The 16,220-nt window shown below is 34.5% G+C and overlaps 1 protein-coding gene across 2 annotated transcripts in view; it reads right to left on the bottom strand.

The window, feature by feature from the left end:
• Window positions 1–16,220, bottom strand: part of CHMP3 (charged multivesicular body protein 3) — a 51,042-nt gene that overhangs the window by 22,591 nt on the left and 12,231 nt on the right. For both annotated transcript variants that reach the window (XM_069495182.1, XM_069495183.1), the window contains exons 2-3: window positions 13,350–13,410; window positions 4,073–4,252 (exon numbers count right to left, since the gene is read on the bottom strand). In XM_069495182.1, coding sequence (XP_069351283.1) covers window positions 4,073–4,252; window positions 13,350–13,410 — 241 coding nt within the window. The remainder of the gene's footprint in view (window positions 1–4,072; window positions 4,253–13,349; window positions 13,411–16,220) is intronic.

Below are 16,220 nucleotides of genomic sequence, written 5' to 3'. Positions count from 1 at the left end.
CCAGCTGAAAAGTTCATGAAAAATACATTGAGAGAAAGTAGAATAAGCTAATGACAAAATTCCTTTGTTAAACCATTCTGCTCCACATTTAATAATATCAAGGGTGTATATTATGAAAGTGCAATTACCATCACTTGAAGATGCTAGCAGATTTATTCTTTTCACAAACATTAACTGAGCCACACACTGTTTTTGGAGCTGGAGATATATTAGCAGACTAGACAAGGTGTTAATGCAAGGAGACAATCAATATACAAGCTCAAAATAAATGAACAAGTTAATTTCAGATACTTATAAAAGCTATAAGGAAATTAAAGGGAATGTTGTAATAATAATAAAATAATGGTAGGGCAAGGGGATGGGGGAGACTTTAAGAAAGGCTTCACTCAGTGCCTGAATCTGAACTAAGAATTGAATGCTTGAATGACAAGAAGGAGTGATCCATTCAAAGAGATGGAGAAGAATGTGCTTGGCAGAGAGAACATCAAGTGTGAAGGTTCCGTGACAGGAATAAGCTTGACCAGTTCCAGGAATAGAAAGGTCAGTGTGGCTGGATATAGAGTAAAAAGGGGAAAAGTAGGAGATGAGGTCAGAGCAATTGTCAGACCCCGTAGGGCCTTACAGATCAGACTAAGAATTTGGGTCTTAATTTAAATGCACCGAGAAACCACAGTATTTTAAATAGAAAGAATACCATGATCACACATTCATTTCATGAAGATCACTCATGCTGCATGAAGTATGAATTGTTAGCTGAGTGTGCATGCAAGCAAAGAGACAAAGAGTAATCCAGGGAAGAGATGATACTAACTTGAACTAAGATGCCACAATGTACATAAGTAGAAAAATATAAAGCTCTACTACGGAGGCCGAGTGACAGGACTCTGAAGGAAAGAAAGGAAATTAAGGATGAATCCTAGGTTTTTGGCTGGAGAAAACTGGGTAGATGGTGTTTCCATTTAAAGAGATGAGAAGGACTGGAAGATGAGCAAGTGGTGGGGGAAAGAAAATCAAGATTTATTGGCATAGATATATTAATTTTGAGATACCCATTATGAAATTTGAGTGGAGATGCTTTAGAGATATAAATTTAGGCTTGAAAATAAAATTTGGAAATCAAATTTAAACACACAGAGTTAGATGAGATCAACTAGGTGAAAGAGTGAAGGTAGAAGAGAGCAGAGGACTAGTAGGGAGCCCTAGAGCACCTTAACATTTTGAGACCAAAAAGCAGACACTTATTTTTCTTTTCAGTTATGGTAAAGCCACAATATATATTTAAGCAAACATATCATTAAGGGAGTATATTTAAAGAATAGGCTCTGGACTTATGTGCAGTACATATGAGAGCTTTTCTACTTACTACTGAAAGTGTAAGTTATGAGAAAGATTTTTTTCATACGGATTAATGATTACTTGTTATGATTATAACTGCCTGAAAAGGTATTTTGGAATCAGTACACAGGAAGAAAGGGTGAAGACAATGCTCAAGTTGAGTAGCTCCAAGAGAAATATTAAACAAGATAATATTTCTTTAAAATTAAAAAGTCTGACAATATCAAGGGTTGGTGAAAAGGTATGGAAAAAAGAACTCTCTCATCTGTTGTTGCTGGAAATATAACTTAGTAAAGCCTCTTTGGAAAGCAATTTTGTAATTCTAGCAAAATTTAAACCCAGATGTTTACCAGCAATTCTGAGTATATAACTATCCTAAACATGTATACAAAATTGAAAACAACCTAAATGTCCATCAATGGGGGAACAGAAAAAAAAAAAAAAGGAATTCCATCCAGTAGTTCAAATGAATGAACTAGCTCTATATCATTCAAAATCACAATGATAAATGGGGGCAAAAGATGAACAAGGGTATACACAGAATGAAACCATTTATACAAATTTTAAGATTCATGATAGTGGTTTCCTCTGGGGAGGTTGGGAGAGAAGGGGATGGAATTGAGAAGGGGTATTAAATGAGCTTCAAAGGAGCTTTAGTACTATAACAATGTTTTATTTCTTCTATAATATAAAAGGCAAATACAACAAAATGTTAAATTTTATTGGTTCTGGGTGATAGATATATAAGCATTTATTATATTATCCTCTGTGCTTTTATCTCCACAATTGGAGAAAAAAGAGGCTGTGTATACACTACTTTATTCGTAGGGGAAAAAAGGCAAAATAAACAATGTGTTTTCTGATGTTGATTCAGTAAAGGAAACAGTGAAAATTTTTAAAGTAAGCTTATCATCGTGAATTAAAACATGCATCTTTTCAGTATGTCACGGGAACAATTAGGAAATTTTCAAAGCTGGCAGTAAAAGTCAAAAGTATTTACCTGACCTTTCAAAATGACAGATAAGATTAAACTATTTCTTTATGGCACTGAATACTCAGCTTGATCAAAAGGCATTACCTAGGCGATATATCCAGAATTTAAAGGCCTGAATTTATCACTTTAGGGCTGAAATAACATGATTTTTAAAAGTGAACATAATCCTGATAGATTATTTTTTAACAAGATGTGGTACAGTTTGTTATATATTTTTACTCTTTCCCAACCCATAATTATTTTCTTCAGTATCTAGAAAAAGAAACTAATGATACATTCATTGTTAGGCATATTTAGAAACCACATTCAAATGTTAAAATTGAACACGAAGAAATACCTTCAGAGCCAAATACAACCGAATAATGCATTTGGCACCATCCTATAAATTAAAACATTCAGTCTTCTAGCTTCTTTTGAGTGTGATATATGCATCAACAGAGTGACAGAGAGTTGAAAATATTCTTTAGTGAAAATTTTCTCCATATTTCTTTCTTTCTTTTTTTTTAGAGCCAGAGTCTTGCTATATTGCCCAGGCTGGAGTGCAATGGCTATTCACAGGTGTGATCAACACAAACTACAGCCTCAAACTCCTGGGCTCAGGCCATCCTCCTGCCTCAGCCTCCCATGCAGCTGGGACTACAGATGCATGCCACCATACCCAGCTTCAGAAGAATTTCTGAGTCTGTATTCAGTCTAAATATCCGACAGTCACTTTGCTACCATTACCAAAGAACTATAATTCTGAGTTAAGACTTCCTAATTTAACAGAATAAGAAAAGAAATCAACTGGATGTAAAATTTAACCCATGACTCAAGCTGTCACTGACCTGGAAACAGATACCTGTGAAAGACCATAAACAGCATGGTACTAGACACTGAAAGGAAAGAAAATGATGTTTATTTCTAGTTTAAATATCACGGGTTTTTAAAAGTCATCTAAAATTGATGGTTCCCATGTATGCTGAATACCCATTATGTGACCTGCAGATTCCTAAGATGTGAGGAAGCAGTAGGTAGATAGCGATAAGGCAGAAAGGGAGGTGGGTGAAAGTGAAAGCCAAACAGGTTGGTTTAAAATTTTGCCTGAGGTGGTCTTGGCCTAGGACAAAGAGAGGAAACTCTTTTCTTCATCCCTCTTCCCAATATACAGGCTGGCCTCTTACCCCTACAACTCAATTGCCAGGTCACTTGATAACATTGTTCAATATATTCTCATTTCTAAACAAAGCAGATTTATATGTAGATTTTGTTATTACTTTGAAAACAATAGCAAAAGAAATGAATAAGATAATTATTATTACATTTTGCATTTTGTGTAACACCCAACTAAGACCATACAAAAAATAAAAACCAGACTCAGTGGCTCATGCCTGCAATCCCAGCACTTCAGGAGGCTAAGGTGGGAGGATAACTTGAAGCAGAAGTTTGAGACCAGCCTGGGCAACACAGCAAGACCTTGTGTTTAAAAATCAGCCGGGCATGGTGGTGTACACCTGTAGTTTCAGCTATTGGAGAAGCGGGGGTGGGAGGACCACTTGAGCCCAGGAGTATGAAGTTGCAGCAAGTTATGATGGTTATGATGACGCCACTGCACTCTAGCCTGGGTGACAGAACGATCTATCTCTAAAAAAAAAATCAAAAATAAAAACCAGAGCTAATTTCTTCCTATTTAAGGAAACCCACACTGATAGTAATAGTGATAACATCAGCATTACAAGGTGACTGTAAGGTAAGTGGCCTTACCAAGTTGATTCTTCATACCCATAAGGACCGAGTTCATGTGTGCTTTGGATGCATAGAGCTTGCTCACAGCCTTCCTTGACCTGATCATCTCCTTGGCCAGAACTACACAGACATCCTTCTGGCCCTTCTTGGCAGCATCTTTCACAGATCGTTTCACTTTTTCTTCTTCTCTTTGGATATCTAAATTTAGAACACAACACCAAAAATCAAGGGTAAATCAGATCTACTGACACTCAAAGCCACTCTTATTGTGATCTAAATGTGTCTATTGAAAACACAGGAAGATATAAATGAAATCAAAACAATGTGGTGGGTATTCATCATTTTCAAAAACAACATTAAAGTAGTTTAAGAGTAAAAAGAAAAGTATGATCCTATAATACTTGACAAAACTTCAAAACACCTTTGCAAGCCCATTCTAACATTTGTTGGTACCACTCTAAGAACTTTAAAAATTACTGCGAATGTATTCCAGAGCCTGCTCCAATAATTAATAAGCAGTATTTCCACAATTATGGAAGTACAATTTCTGTATAATCACTAATGATTTATAAACACTTGCAACTTAAACCCTAAACATATTAAAAGTCTCATATCAGCATCAGATAGAGGTAAGATATGTCTACATTATATTCTTTATGATTGAGTAGCATTTTTCCCAATTTTTAAAATTGTGATAAAATACATATAAAATTTACTATCCTAGTCATTACAATTCAGGAGTATGAAGTACATTCATACTGTTGTACAACCAGCACTACTATCTAAAACTTGTTTTCATCTTTCGAAATTGAAACTCTGTACCCATTAAACAATAACTCCCTCTTCCTCTGGCAACCACCATTCTACTTTCTAGGAGTAGGGAGAAATGCGGGTTATTTTTTAATGGGTACAGAGTTTCAGTGTGTATCAGGAAAAAGATCTAGATATGAGTAATAGTAATAGTTGCACAACAATATGAATTAAGTACTTAATGCTACTTCACTGTACTCTTAAAATGGTTAAAATGGTCAGTTTTATTTTATGTACTTAAAAATGGTTAAAAAGGTCAGTTTTATTTTATAACAAAAATAAGTAAAAAGCAGCAGCAAGCCTAGTATGATCAATTTATAAACAGACATTTGTGTGTAAAACAAAAAAAGAGAAAAATATATCTGGAAGGATGATCACCAAAATGTTGTGTAGTAGTTATCTATGAGTGGTAGGATTTCAGGGTAATTTTAACTTTCTCCTTTGTACCATTCTGCATTTTTATGTGCATTATTACCTTTAAAGTCATGGGGGTCACCCAAGCTACCTATTTTCATCTGAGGAATGAGGCAAAATGAATTACTCAAATTCACTCCAATTACTACCTATCATGAGTGTTCAAAATGTGGTATATTTGACTGAAAGCTAAAAATGTGGACTACCATGAATCTTCCATCCGATGTTGAGAACTACCTATAGTTATACTTTGCTTTAAATTACTATTATTTTTCTTTTTAACTTTTTTTAAAATATTGCATATATATAGAAATGTGCACATAAATGTAGAGCTATGTAAATTTTCACAAATTAAGCACACTCACGTAAGCAGGACCTAGATCAAGAAACAGATATTACCAACATGCCACAACACCCCGCTTTAATTCATCATCCCCCCAACAAGTATAACCATTATCTTGACTTCTAAGAACATAGATTAACTTTGCAGTTACTCATTTTTGCACTAATATTTTTTTAAAAATCCATTCACCCTGACTGCTAATATTAAGCCAAATGAAAGACCCTGAGTGTTTCTATGATAAATCCTCATATGCTTCCACAAGTAACTTTTCAAACAATCACATTCTTTCATAGTCATGCTTTGTCTAAGCGTCCCACCACCTTTTTGTGGTATAACCATCAATAAACAGTAAAGTCTCTACTGTATGTTAGGTACTGTCCTAAATACTTTCCACATATTCACAGATTTAATTGTCAAAACAATTCTATACAAGTCAAAGAAGTTTATTAAAGACAGATGGCTAATAGCAAAGTAAGAGTTTAAAACTGGTAGTGATAAGACTCCAAAAGCCAGAATCTTTTTGTGATGCCATGTTAAAGTTAGTAAATTGATGAATTCCTATTGATAACAAATAATAGGAAACAGCCATGGAAGAGATAGGGCTTAAAGATCATTTAAAAGGATAAATGAGCTATGGATGTGAGAAGGAATATAATGTGCATAGCACAAAAAAGGAATATGCAAGGCTTGTAAGACACTAATGGAATTTCTGAGGTTTCCAACATTTATTTATTAATTTTTGACGCTAATCAATTATTTGTGCTATTACTGTCATACATTTTTACCTCCACAGATGTTACAAGCCCCACAATACATTATTATTTCACTTATCAAGAATCAGTAAGTTAGGAGAGGGATCAAGATGGCCACCTAGACACAGGTAGCATGTGCCTCCTCCATGGAGAGGAACCAGAATAGTAAGGAGATGCTCGCATTTTGAACAGATCATCTAGGAAAGAATGCTAGGATTCACCAGAGAAGTGACGAGAAGCAGCAAAAGTAAGTAAGGAGAGGGTCCAAGGCAGCTTGCCCAGCCGAGGACTGGGTGAGAGCCAGGAGAAGCTCCTTAACACATGGAAACAGTAAGAGAGAAACCCCCACAGCTCCATACACCAAAATGGGTTTTTATGATCTTGGCTACAGCAGAACCCCATGACCCACACAAGTCTTGGGCCTAACACAGGCAGCTGCACAGAGATTGCACAGAGACATTGCTCCAGAAAGGAAACCCACATGGAATCCATGAATGATAAAGGGATTGATTCAGCAAGAAGATATAACAATCCTAAATATATATGCACCCAATATTTGAGCACCAAGATTTCATTCGCAAAAGAAATATTACTAGACTTAAAGAGACAGACAACAGGTGGGAGAGGGGAGGAGGGGATAGGTAAATTCATACCAAATGGGTGCAGTGCACCCTGTCTGGGGGATGGGCATGCTTGTAGCCTTGACTTGGGTGGTGCAAAGGCAATTTATGTGACCAAAGTGTATGGACCCCACTAATATTCTGAAATTTAAAAAAAAAATTATTTCACTAATAATTAGACAAATACTCTATATATTTTAATTCCAAAAAAGTAAATAAATAAAGAGAAAGACAATAATACAATAATAGCAGGGGACTTCAACACCCCACTCACAGTATCAGATCACTGAGACAGAAAATCAAACAAACACTGGACTTATGTTGGACTTTAGACACAATGGACTTAACAGGCATTTATAGAATACTCTACCCAACAACTACAAAATATACACTCTTTTCATCAGCACATGAAACATTCTTTACGACAGACCACATGTCAGGCCACAAAGCAAGTCTTAACCAATTTTTAAAAATCTAAATCACATCAATTATCTTCTCAGACCATGGTGGAATAAAGTTAGAAATAAATACAAAGAGGAACTTGGGAAACTATACCAACACATGGAAATTAAATAACATGCTCCTGAACAATCGCTGGTTCAACGAAGAAATTAAAACCAAAATTTAAAAATTTTTTGAAACGACTGAAAATAAAAACACAACATACCAAAACCTATGGGATACAGAAAAAGCAGTGCTAAGAGGGAAGTTTTATAGCATGAAATGCCTACATCAAACAGTAGAAAGATCACAAATTAACAACCTAACATCACACCGTGAGGAGCTAGAAAAATAAGAACCAAACTCAAAGTAAGCAGAAGAACAGAAATAACAAAGATCAGAGCAGAACTAAATAAAATAGAGACCCAAAAAACAATACAAAGGATCAATGAAATGAAAAGTTGATTCTTCAAAAAGATAAAATTGATAAGCCACTAACTACATTAACCAAGAAAAGATCCATACAAACAAAATCAGAAATGAAAAAGGAAAAATTATAATTGATACCACAAAAAGACAAAAGATCATCAGAGACTATTAAAAATACATGCTCACAAACTAGGAAACCCACAGCAAATGGATAAATTCCTGGAAACATACAATCTCGTGAGATTGAACTGGGAGGAAACAGAACTCCTGAACAGACCAATAATGAGTAGCAAGATTGAATCAGTAATTTAAAAATCACCCCCCACCCAAAAAAAAAAAAAAAAAAAGCCCAGGACCAGATGGATTCACAGCTAAATTCTCCCAAATAAGCAAAAAAGAACTAATACCAATCTTCTGGAAACTGTTCCCAAATAATCGAGGAGGAAGGAATTCTCCCTAACTCATCTATGAAGACAGTATCACCGATATGAAAACCAGAAAAGGACACAACAACAAAACTACAGACCAATATCCCTGATGAACAGAGATGCAAAAATCCTCAACAAAATACTAGCAAACTGAATCCAACAGCACATCAAAAAGATAAGACGTCATGATCAAGTAGGTTTTATACGAGGGATGCAAGGATGGTTTAGCATACACAAACCAATAAATGTGATATATTACATAAGCAGAATTAAGGACAAAAACCACATGATCACCTCAACAGACACAGTAAAAGCATTCAATAAAACTCTGCATCCCTTCATGACAAAAATCCTCAACAAACTAGGCAGTGAAGGAACATACCTCGAAATAATAAAGGCCACATAGAACAAATCCACAGCTAGCATCATACTTAATGGGGAAAAGTTGAAAGCATTCCCCCAAGACCTGGAACAAGACAAAGATGCCCACTTTCGGCACTCTTATTCAACATAACACTGGAAGTCTTCACCAGAACAATCAAGCAGGAAAAAAAAAATAAAATGTATCCACACTGGAGAAGAGGAACTCAAATTATCACTATTCACTGATGATATAACAATCTTATATCTATAAAACCCTAAAGACTCCACTAAAAAACTATTAGATTTGATAAATGAACAGTAAAGTTTCACAATACAAAATCAATATACAGAAATCAGTAGCATTCTATACACCAGTAATGATCTAGACGAGAACCAAATCAAGAAGACAATCCCATTTACAATAGCTACACAACAAATAAAATACCTAGGAATAAATTTAACCAAGGAGGTGAAAGATTTCTACAACGAAAACACAAAACACTGATAAAAGAAATTGTAGATGACACAAACAAATGAAAAAACACCCATTCTCGTGGGTTGAGAGGATTAATACCATGAAAATGACCATATTGCCCAAAGCAATCAACAGATTCAATGCCCACTCTATCTAAATACCAATGTCATTTTCACAGAATTAGAAAAAACAATTCCAAAGTTCATATGGAACCAAAAAAGAGCCCGAATAGCCAGGGAAATCCTAAGCAAAAAGAATAAAACTGGAGGCATCACATTGCATGATTTCAAATCATACTATGGCTTATAGTAACCAAAACAGCATGGTAATGGTATGAAAACAGACACACAGATGAATGGAACAGAACAGAGAACCCAGAAATAAAGCCACATACTTACAGCCAACCGGTCTTTGACAAAGTCGACAAGAATATACACGAGGGAAACCACACACCCTTTTCAATAAATGGTGCCAGGAAAATTGAACTGTCATATGCAGAAGAATGAAACTGAATCCCTATCTCTAATCATATACAAAAAATCAACTCAAGATGAATTAATGACTTGAACGTAAGACCTGAAACTATAAAAACACTAGAATAAAATCTAGGGAAAACTCTTCTGGACATTGACCTAGGTAAAGAATTCATGATTAAGACCTCAAAAACACAGGCAACAGAACCAAAAATAGACAAACGGGACTTAATTAAACCATAAAGCTTCTACACAGCAAAAGAAATAATCAACAGAATAAACAGATAACCTGTGGAATAGGAGAAAATATTTGCAAACTATACATCTGACAAAGGACTCTGTATACCAATAACAATATACACCAATATCCAGAATTACAAGAAACTCAACAACAAAAAACCAAATAACTGCTTTAAAACTTGGGCCAAGGACATGAATAAACATTCTTCAAAAGAAGACAAATGGCCAACAAGCATATGAAAAAAATGTTCAACATCACTGATCATCAAAGAGATGCAAATTACAAACACAGTGAGATAACATCTTATTTACACCAATTAGAATGGCTATTATTAAAAAGACAAAAATCATGTTATAGAGGATGCAGAGAAAAGGGAACTCTTATACACTGTTGGTGAAAATGTAAATTATTACAACCTCTAAGAAAAACAGTATGGAGATTTCTCAAAGAACTAAAAATAGAACTATTAATACCATACCACCCAGCAATCCCACTACTGGGTATCTCCCCAAAGAAAAAGAAATGAATATATAAAAAGATACCTGCACTTGTTTGTTATTGTAGCACTATTCACAACAGCAAAGATACGGAATCAACCTAAGTGCCTATCAATGGAAGATTGGATAAAGAAAATGTGGTCATATACACACAATGGAATACTATTCAGTCATTAACAAGAATGTAATCATGTCTTTTGCAGCAACATTGATGGAACTGGAGGCCACAACTCAGACAGAGACAAATATCGCGTATTCTCACTTATAAGAGGGAGCTAAATAATGGGTACATATGGAAGCAGAGTGGGGAATGATGGACAATGGAGACTCAGAGGGGTGAGGGGGATGGATGATGGGAAGTTGCTTGGTGGGTGGATGCACTGAAGGCCGTGACTTCAGGACAATGCAATGTATCAGTGTAGCAAAACTGCACTTGAATATGCTGTGAATATATACAAAGAAAAAAGAAGAAAAAGTCAATACATTGTTAAAGAAATTTTTAAAAGAGACAAAAGTCATTTACTTGCATACTTACCATTTCCAGCATGCTTCATTCCTTTGTATAAATCCAAGTTTGTATCTGGCATGATTTTCCTTTAGCCTACAACTTCCTTTAAAATTTCTTGTACAGGCAACAAGTTCTCTCCATCTTTTATTTGAAAACATCTTTATTTCACCTTCACCTTTGAATGCTATTTTCATTGGGTCTAGGATAAGATGTTTTTTATTTTTCTTTCACCATATTAAACATATTTTGTAATGTTTCAGATATAAATTTTTTAATCATGCTTATCACCGTTTCTTATACTTGTTTTTCTTAGGCTGTGTTATCTCTGCTTTTAGTAATTTGAATATGCTAGGCCTTTGTATGGTTTTTTGTGTGTTTATCCTATTTGGAGATGGTCCTTGGATCTGCGGGCTTACCATTTTCATCATGTTTGGAAAATATTCAGCTATTAATTCATCTGCTCCCTTCCTGACTCCTCTCCTAAGATTCAAATTACACATTAGACCATTTGATATCATTCCACAAGTCACAGAAGCTCTGTGTTATTTTTTTCTTTTTTCTCTCTGTATTACAGTTTGAATAGTTTATATTACAGGCTGAGTATTCCTTGTCCAAAATGCTTGGGAACAAAGTCATTCAGGTTTTTTTTTTTTATTTTCAGAATTTGCATTATACTGGTTGAGCATCCCTAACCAGAAAATGCAAAATCCAAAATGCTCCAAAATTTTAAAACTTTTTGGGCACCAACATGATACTCGAAGGAAATGCTCACTGGAGCATTTTGGATTTTCAGACTAGAGATACTCAATCTGTACTATCTTCATTCTCACTGATCTTATTTTTTGTAGTGTCTAATCTTCTGTTAAGCCCATTCAGTAAAGTTTTCATTTAATTTCACTGTATTTCAGAGCTTTCATCTCTAGAAATTCCATTTTGTACTTTTCTATATATTCTATTTATCTCCTCATTATGTTCATGTTTTCCTTTAAACTCTTCAACATATTTAAAATAGCTGCTTAAAATCCTTGTCTGCTAATTCAATCATCTGGGTTTTTTGGGGGTCTATTTCTATAGCCTGTCTTTCGTCTTGATTTTGGGTCACATTTTCCTAATTCTTCACAGTAATTTTTTATAGGATGCTGGCCACTGTGAATGTTCCATTGTTGCGTGTCTGAATTTTGTAGTCCTCTTTTAAAGAGCGTTAAGCTTTATTTTGGCAGGCAGTTAAGTTACTTGGAAATCAGCTTTCAAGTCTTAATTTTTAAGTCTTATTTGTTGATTATGGACTTATGGTAGCCTTTATTCTAGGGCTACCTTAGTCTTAATACTAAGGTGTGACCCTTCTGAGGTCTCTACTGAATGTCCCAGATGTTCAACAAAGTCTCTTTACTGTGTCTGATCAGAATTCAGCCACCTCTCAAACTTTTATTAGCTCTGGGAATTGTTCAACTTACAGCTTCCTGGTAGTTGTTCTGTTCCCTGTAATTGTTCTTTGCCTAGTCTCTTGAAATTTCACTCTAAGTAAAGCACAGCTTAGTGTTCAGCCAAAGACTCAAAGGGTTCCTATGCAGATATTTGGAGTTCTTTCTGAGTATTTCCCGTCTCTCTGATATTCTGCCCCACAAATTCCAGCCATTTCAGCCTTCCTGAACCCTGATCTCTGTCTCCTCAACTCAGTGAAACCACCATGCTCAGCTTGGAATCTCCTTCTATGGGCTTTGATCCTGAAACTATCTCCACACAGAAAGACAGGGCCATATTACAGCTCTTTGTGTTTCTTTTCTCTCAGTGATCATAATCCTGTATGGCCAGCTGCCCAATGTTTGAAAACAGCTGGTTCACAGACTTTGTGCAGTTTTTTCTTTCTTGCTTTGTCTAAATTTTTATTTACAATGGGAGTACAAGTTCAAGTCCAGAACCAATTTACTCCATCATGGCTTGGAATGGAATTCCCCTCTCCAATTCTTTCTTTTTTTTTTTTTTAATGGCAATCACTTTCTGACCAATCTCCACTTCTTTTTTAAAGGAGTTATGTTGGTATGTATCTATGGTATTAATTTTTCTCTAATCACAAAAGTGTTAAATATCTTAAAAGTTTTAAACATTACCATCCCTTTGCAAATTACCTTAATTTTAAGTGGAACTCAAAAAAAAAATTAACTTCATTTAGAAATATATTTTCCTCAATTTACAGTCATGCTAAGATAAACAGAGTGGTGATAATGGAATTGCATTCCTTACTTATGTGCAATTTATTTCATTTGAATTCCATAAAGACATTTCTTTATAAGTAGCAAGAGGTTTCTTCTGCTCTTATAAAATATAGTTTAATTATTTTTTTAATACTGATTATAGAATTAAAAAGCAAACTAAGTACAGCTGTAAATAATTAATACAGGAATAAACTATGTCTTATAATATATAGATGCAGTTTATTTTTATGAACTGAAGCAAAATATACCAAGAGGGCAGAGAATAGGAGATATAAAATTATAATTTACCTCTTATTTGCCTGTCAACAACTCTCATTTCCTTTCTTATCTTCAATGACCATTCATTAACCTGGGAAAGATTTTAGAAAAGGAATTATAAGAGAAGCCAACACTCCTAATTCAATCACTTTTAAAGAATTTTGTGTTAATTCTACATTTATTCCAGACATAAAATAAAAAATAAAGCCATTTTTCAAAGATACAACTTTAGAGTCAAATTCTACTTTTTAAATTTTTCATCTTTTTATTCACAGTGCATGGAAGTTCCAAGCTATTCAAAGATTCTTAGCTGAAGGCAGGCAGTAAGAAGCACTTTATATAAAACCTCAGAAGGAGTGTGGCATTCTGTGGGTACACAAAGAGTTTTCAAGAGATGCATGCGCACAGATAGTTTTAAGGGCATCAGAAGATTTTCATCTTTGACATGTAATCATTTCAAAACTACTCTGCCTATGTCATGAGAATTAATCTTTTCCTTCTTCCCTTTAACAATAATGCTTTTTCATTTTGCAAAAGAAAAACATTCCCCAATCCTTGTCTCTTATTACCATGGTACAGTTCCCTGACAGGCAAAAACCTCTGAAGCACTAAACATAGGGCTGACTGGAAATACTGGTGTAGGTGTTGAGAAAGTAGTAAATGACTCTAATGATTACCAAATTGTTATGCAAGTGAACTGTTTTCCAATTCTTCATTTTTCAAAAAAATTGAAGGAAAACCTGAGTTGTCAGATGATTAACCATTAAAAGTCAATTTTATACTAAATCACTATGTGCTTTTTGGCGTATGACTAAGTAGAAGTGACACTGTCATAACAAAACTCCTTCCATTACCATTTGCTTATTGTATTAACACAGTTTCTCAGCACTTGAGTCTAATAAATCATAAAATAGGAATAGAATTGAAGGTAAATCCTTTTAGCATTCATTCATATAGTATTCATCAGTGGACACAAACTAAATGACACAAAAAATCTCTATCATTAGAAGATAACATTTCCAATAAATTTCACTTTTAATGTTTAATAATTATTTAACAAAATTGTAAAATATTGATTATGTAACAATAATTGTAATAATTTATGAAAGTTGACAGAATCAAAATGGACTAGTGTTTTAAAAACCCTGACAAACACAGCTGGAAAAAGCTAAGAAATAAGAGTTCTCACACTTGTATGCCTTAATAAAAACTATCACAAAAGACTCTGCAAAAAACACAACCTTACACAAAGGCCACCACAACTTTACGCAAAAAATACTTCTGCAAGGACATCTGTCCAGAAATTGCCCGTCCAGCCTCAGACTGGCATCACCCTTGTTATTGGTCTTTGTAGCCAAGCATAATCATTTCAAAACAATTATGTAATCCTTTTTTTCCTTTAAAAACCCTTGCCTTCTTTTACCTCCATGAATACACACACAGTTTACTATGGCTCATATATTCCCATTGCAATGCTCTACTCTCAAACAATTTCTTTTAGAGAGCCTCTCTACTTGTTATTTATTTCGGTTGACAAGCTCAGAAGAAATATTTAAGCACTTAAAACTGTATGTTCATAAAATTTTTTTTAAGAACTGCCAAGTGAATTGGACAATTTTTAAAAATGTAATGTTAGGTTTATGTACATTTTTTGGAAGTAAAATTTATATAACACAATCAACCACTTTAAAGTATACAATCAGTGGCATTTAGTGTATTTACAATGTTGTACAACCACCAACTCTCTCTAGGTTCAAAACTTTTTCAACTACTCAGAACACACTATACCCTTTAAATAATCTCTTCCTATGCCCCACCCCTCAATTCCCTGGCAACCACTAATTTGCTATCTCTATGGAATTGTCTATTCTGAATATTTCATATAAAAGGAAGCATACAAGGTGTGACCTTTTGTTTCTGGTTTCTATGCTAAATGGCATCTTTCCAAGGTAATCCATGTTATAGCATGTATCAGTACTTCAGTACTTTTTATGGATCGATATTATTCCATTACATAATATGTATACAACACAACTTGTTTACTCATCCATCTGTTGATGGATATTTGGGTTATTTACACCTTGGCTATTTCAAAGTGTTGCTCTGAGCATTCATGTACAAGTATTTTCTTGAGTGCCTGTTTTCAATTCTTTTGAGTATATACTTAGAAGTACAATTGCTGGGTAAAATGGTAATTCCATGTCTTTTTGAGTATCTGCCAAACTGTTTTTCACTGTAGAGTCACTATTTTACATTTCCACCAGCAATATATTATACAAGGGTTCCTATTTGTCCACATTTTACCAACATCTGTTATTTTCCAATTTTTTTGTGATACTCAATCTGCTGGATGTGAAGTGGTATCTCACTGTGGTTTTGATTTGCATTTTCTTAATGCCTAACGAAGTTGGATGTCTTTTCACGTGCCATTTGGCCATTTGCAGATCTCCTTTGGAGAACTGTCTATGTCTTCTGTCCATTTTTTAGTTGGGTTGTATATCTTTTTATAGTGAAATTGTATGAGTTCTTTATATATTCTGATAGTAGACTCTTACCAGAGACATGATTTGCAAATATTTTCTCCCATTCTGTACACTGTCTTTTCACATTCTTGATAACATCCTTTGAAACACAAAAGGTTTTAATTTTGATAAAGTCCAATTTATCTAAAGAACATGTTTTCTGAACTCATTCTTAAAGTCTAAGCTTACATGCTACTTCAGGGAGTCATTCCCTGATCCCCAAAATAGGTTAAATACCCTCTGCTGTATAACTACACAGAACCCTATACCCCTTTCTCTTTTGTAAAGCTCATCATAATTACTTATAAGGAGACTACAGGAAGATCAAAGACCTTTTGTTATTCACCAAGCCTTTGCATAATGCCTGGCACAAAGCAAA

The sequence above is a fragment of the Eulemur rufifrons genome, chromosome 19, assembly GCF_041146395.1.
Source record: "Eulemur rufifrons isolate Redbay chromosome 19, OSU_ERuf_1, whole genome shotgun sequence".
Taxonomy (NCBI): domain Eukaryota; kingdom Metazoa; phylum Chordata; class Mammalia; order Primates; family Lemuridae; genus Eulemur; species Eulemur rufifrons.
Note: the sequence above shows the minus strand (reverse complement) of the source record. Positions and strands in the feature narration are given on the sequence as shown.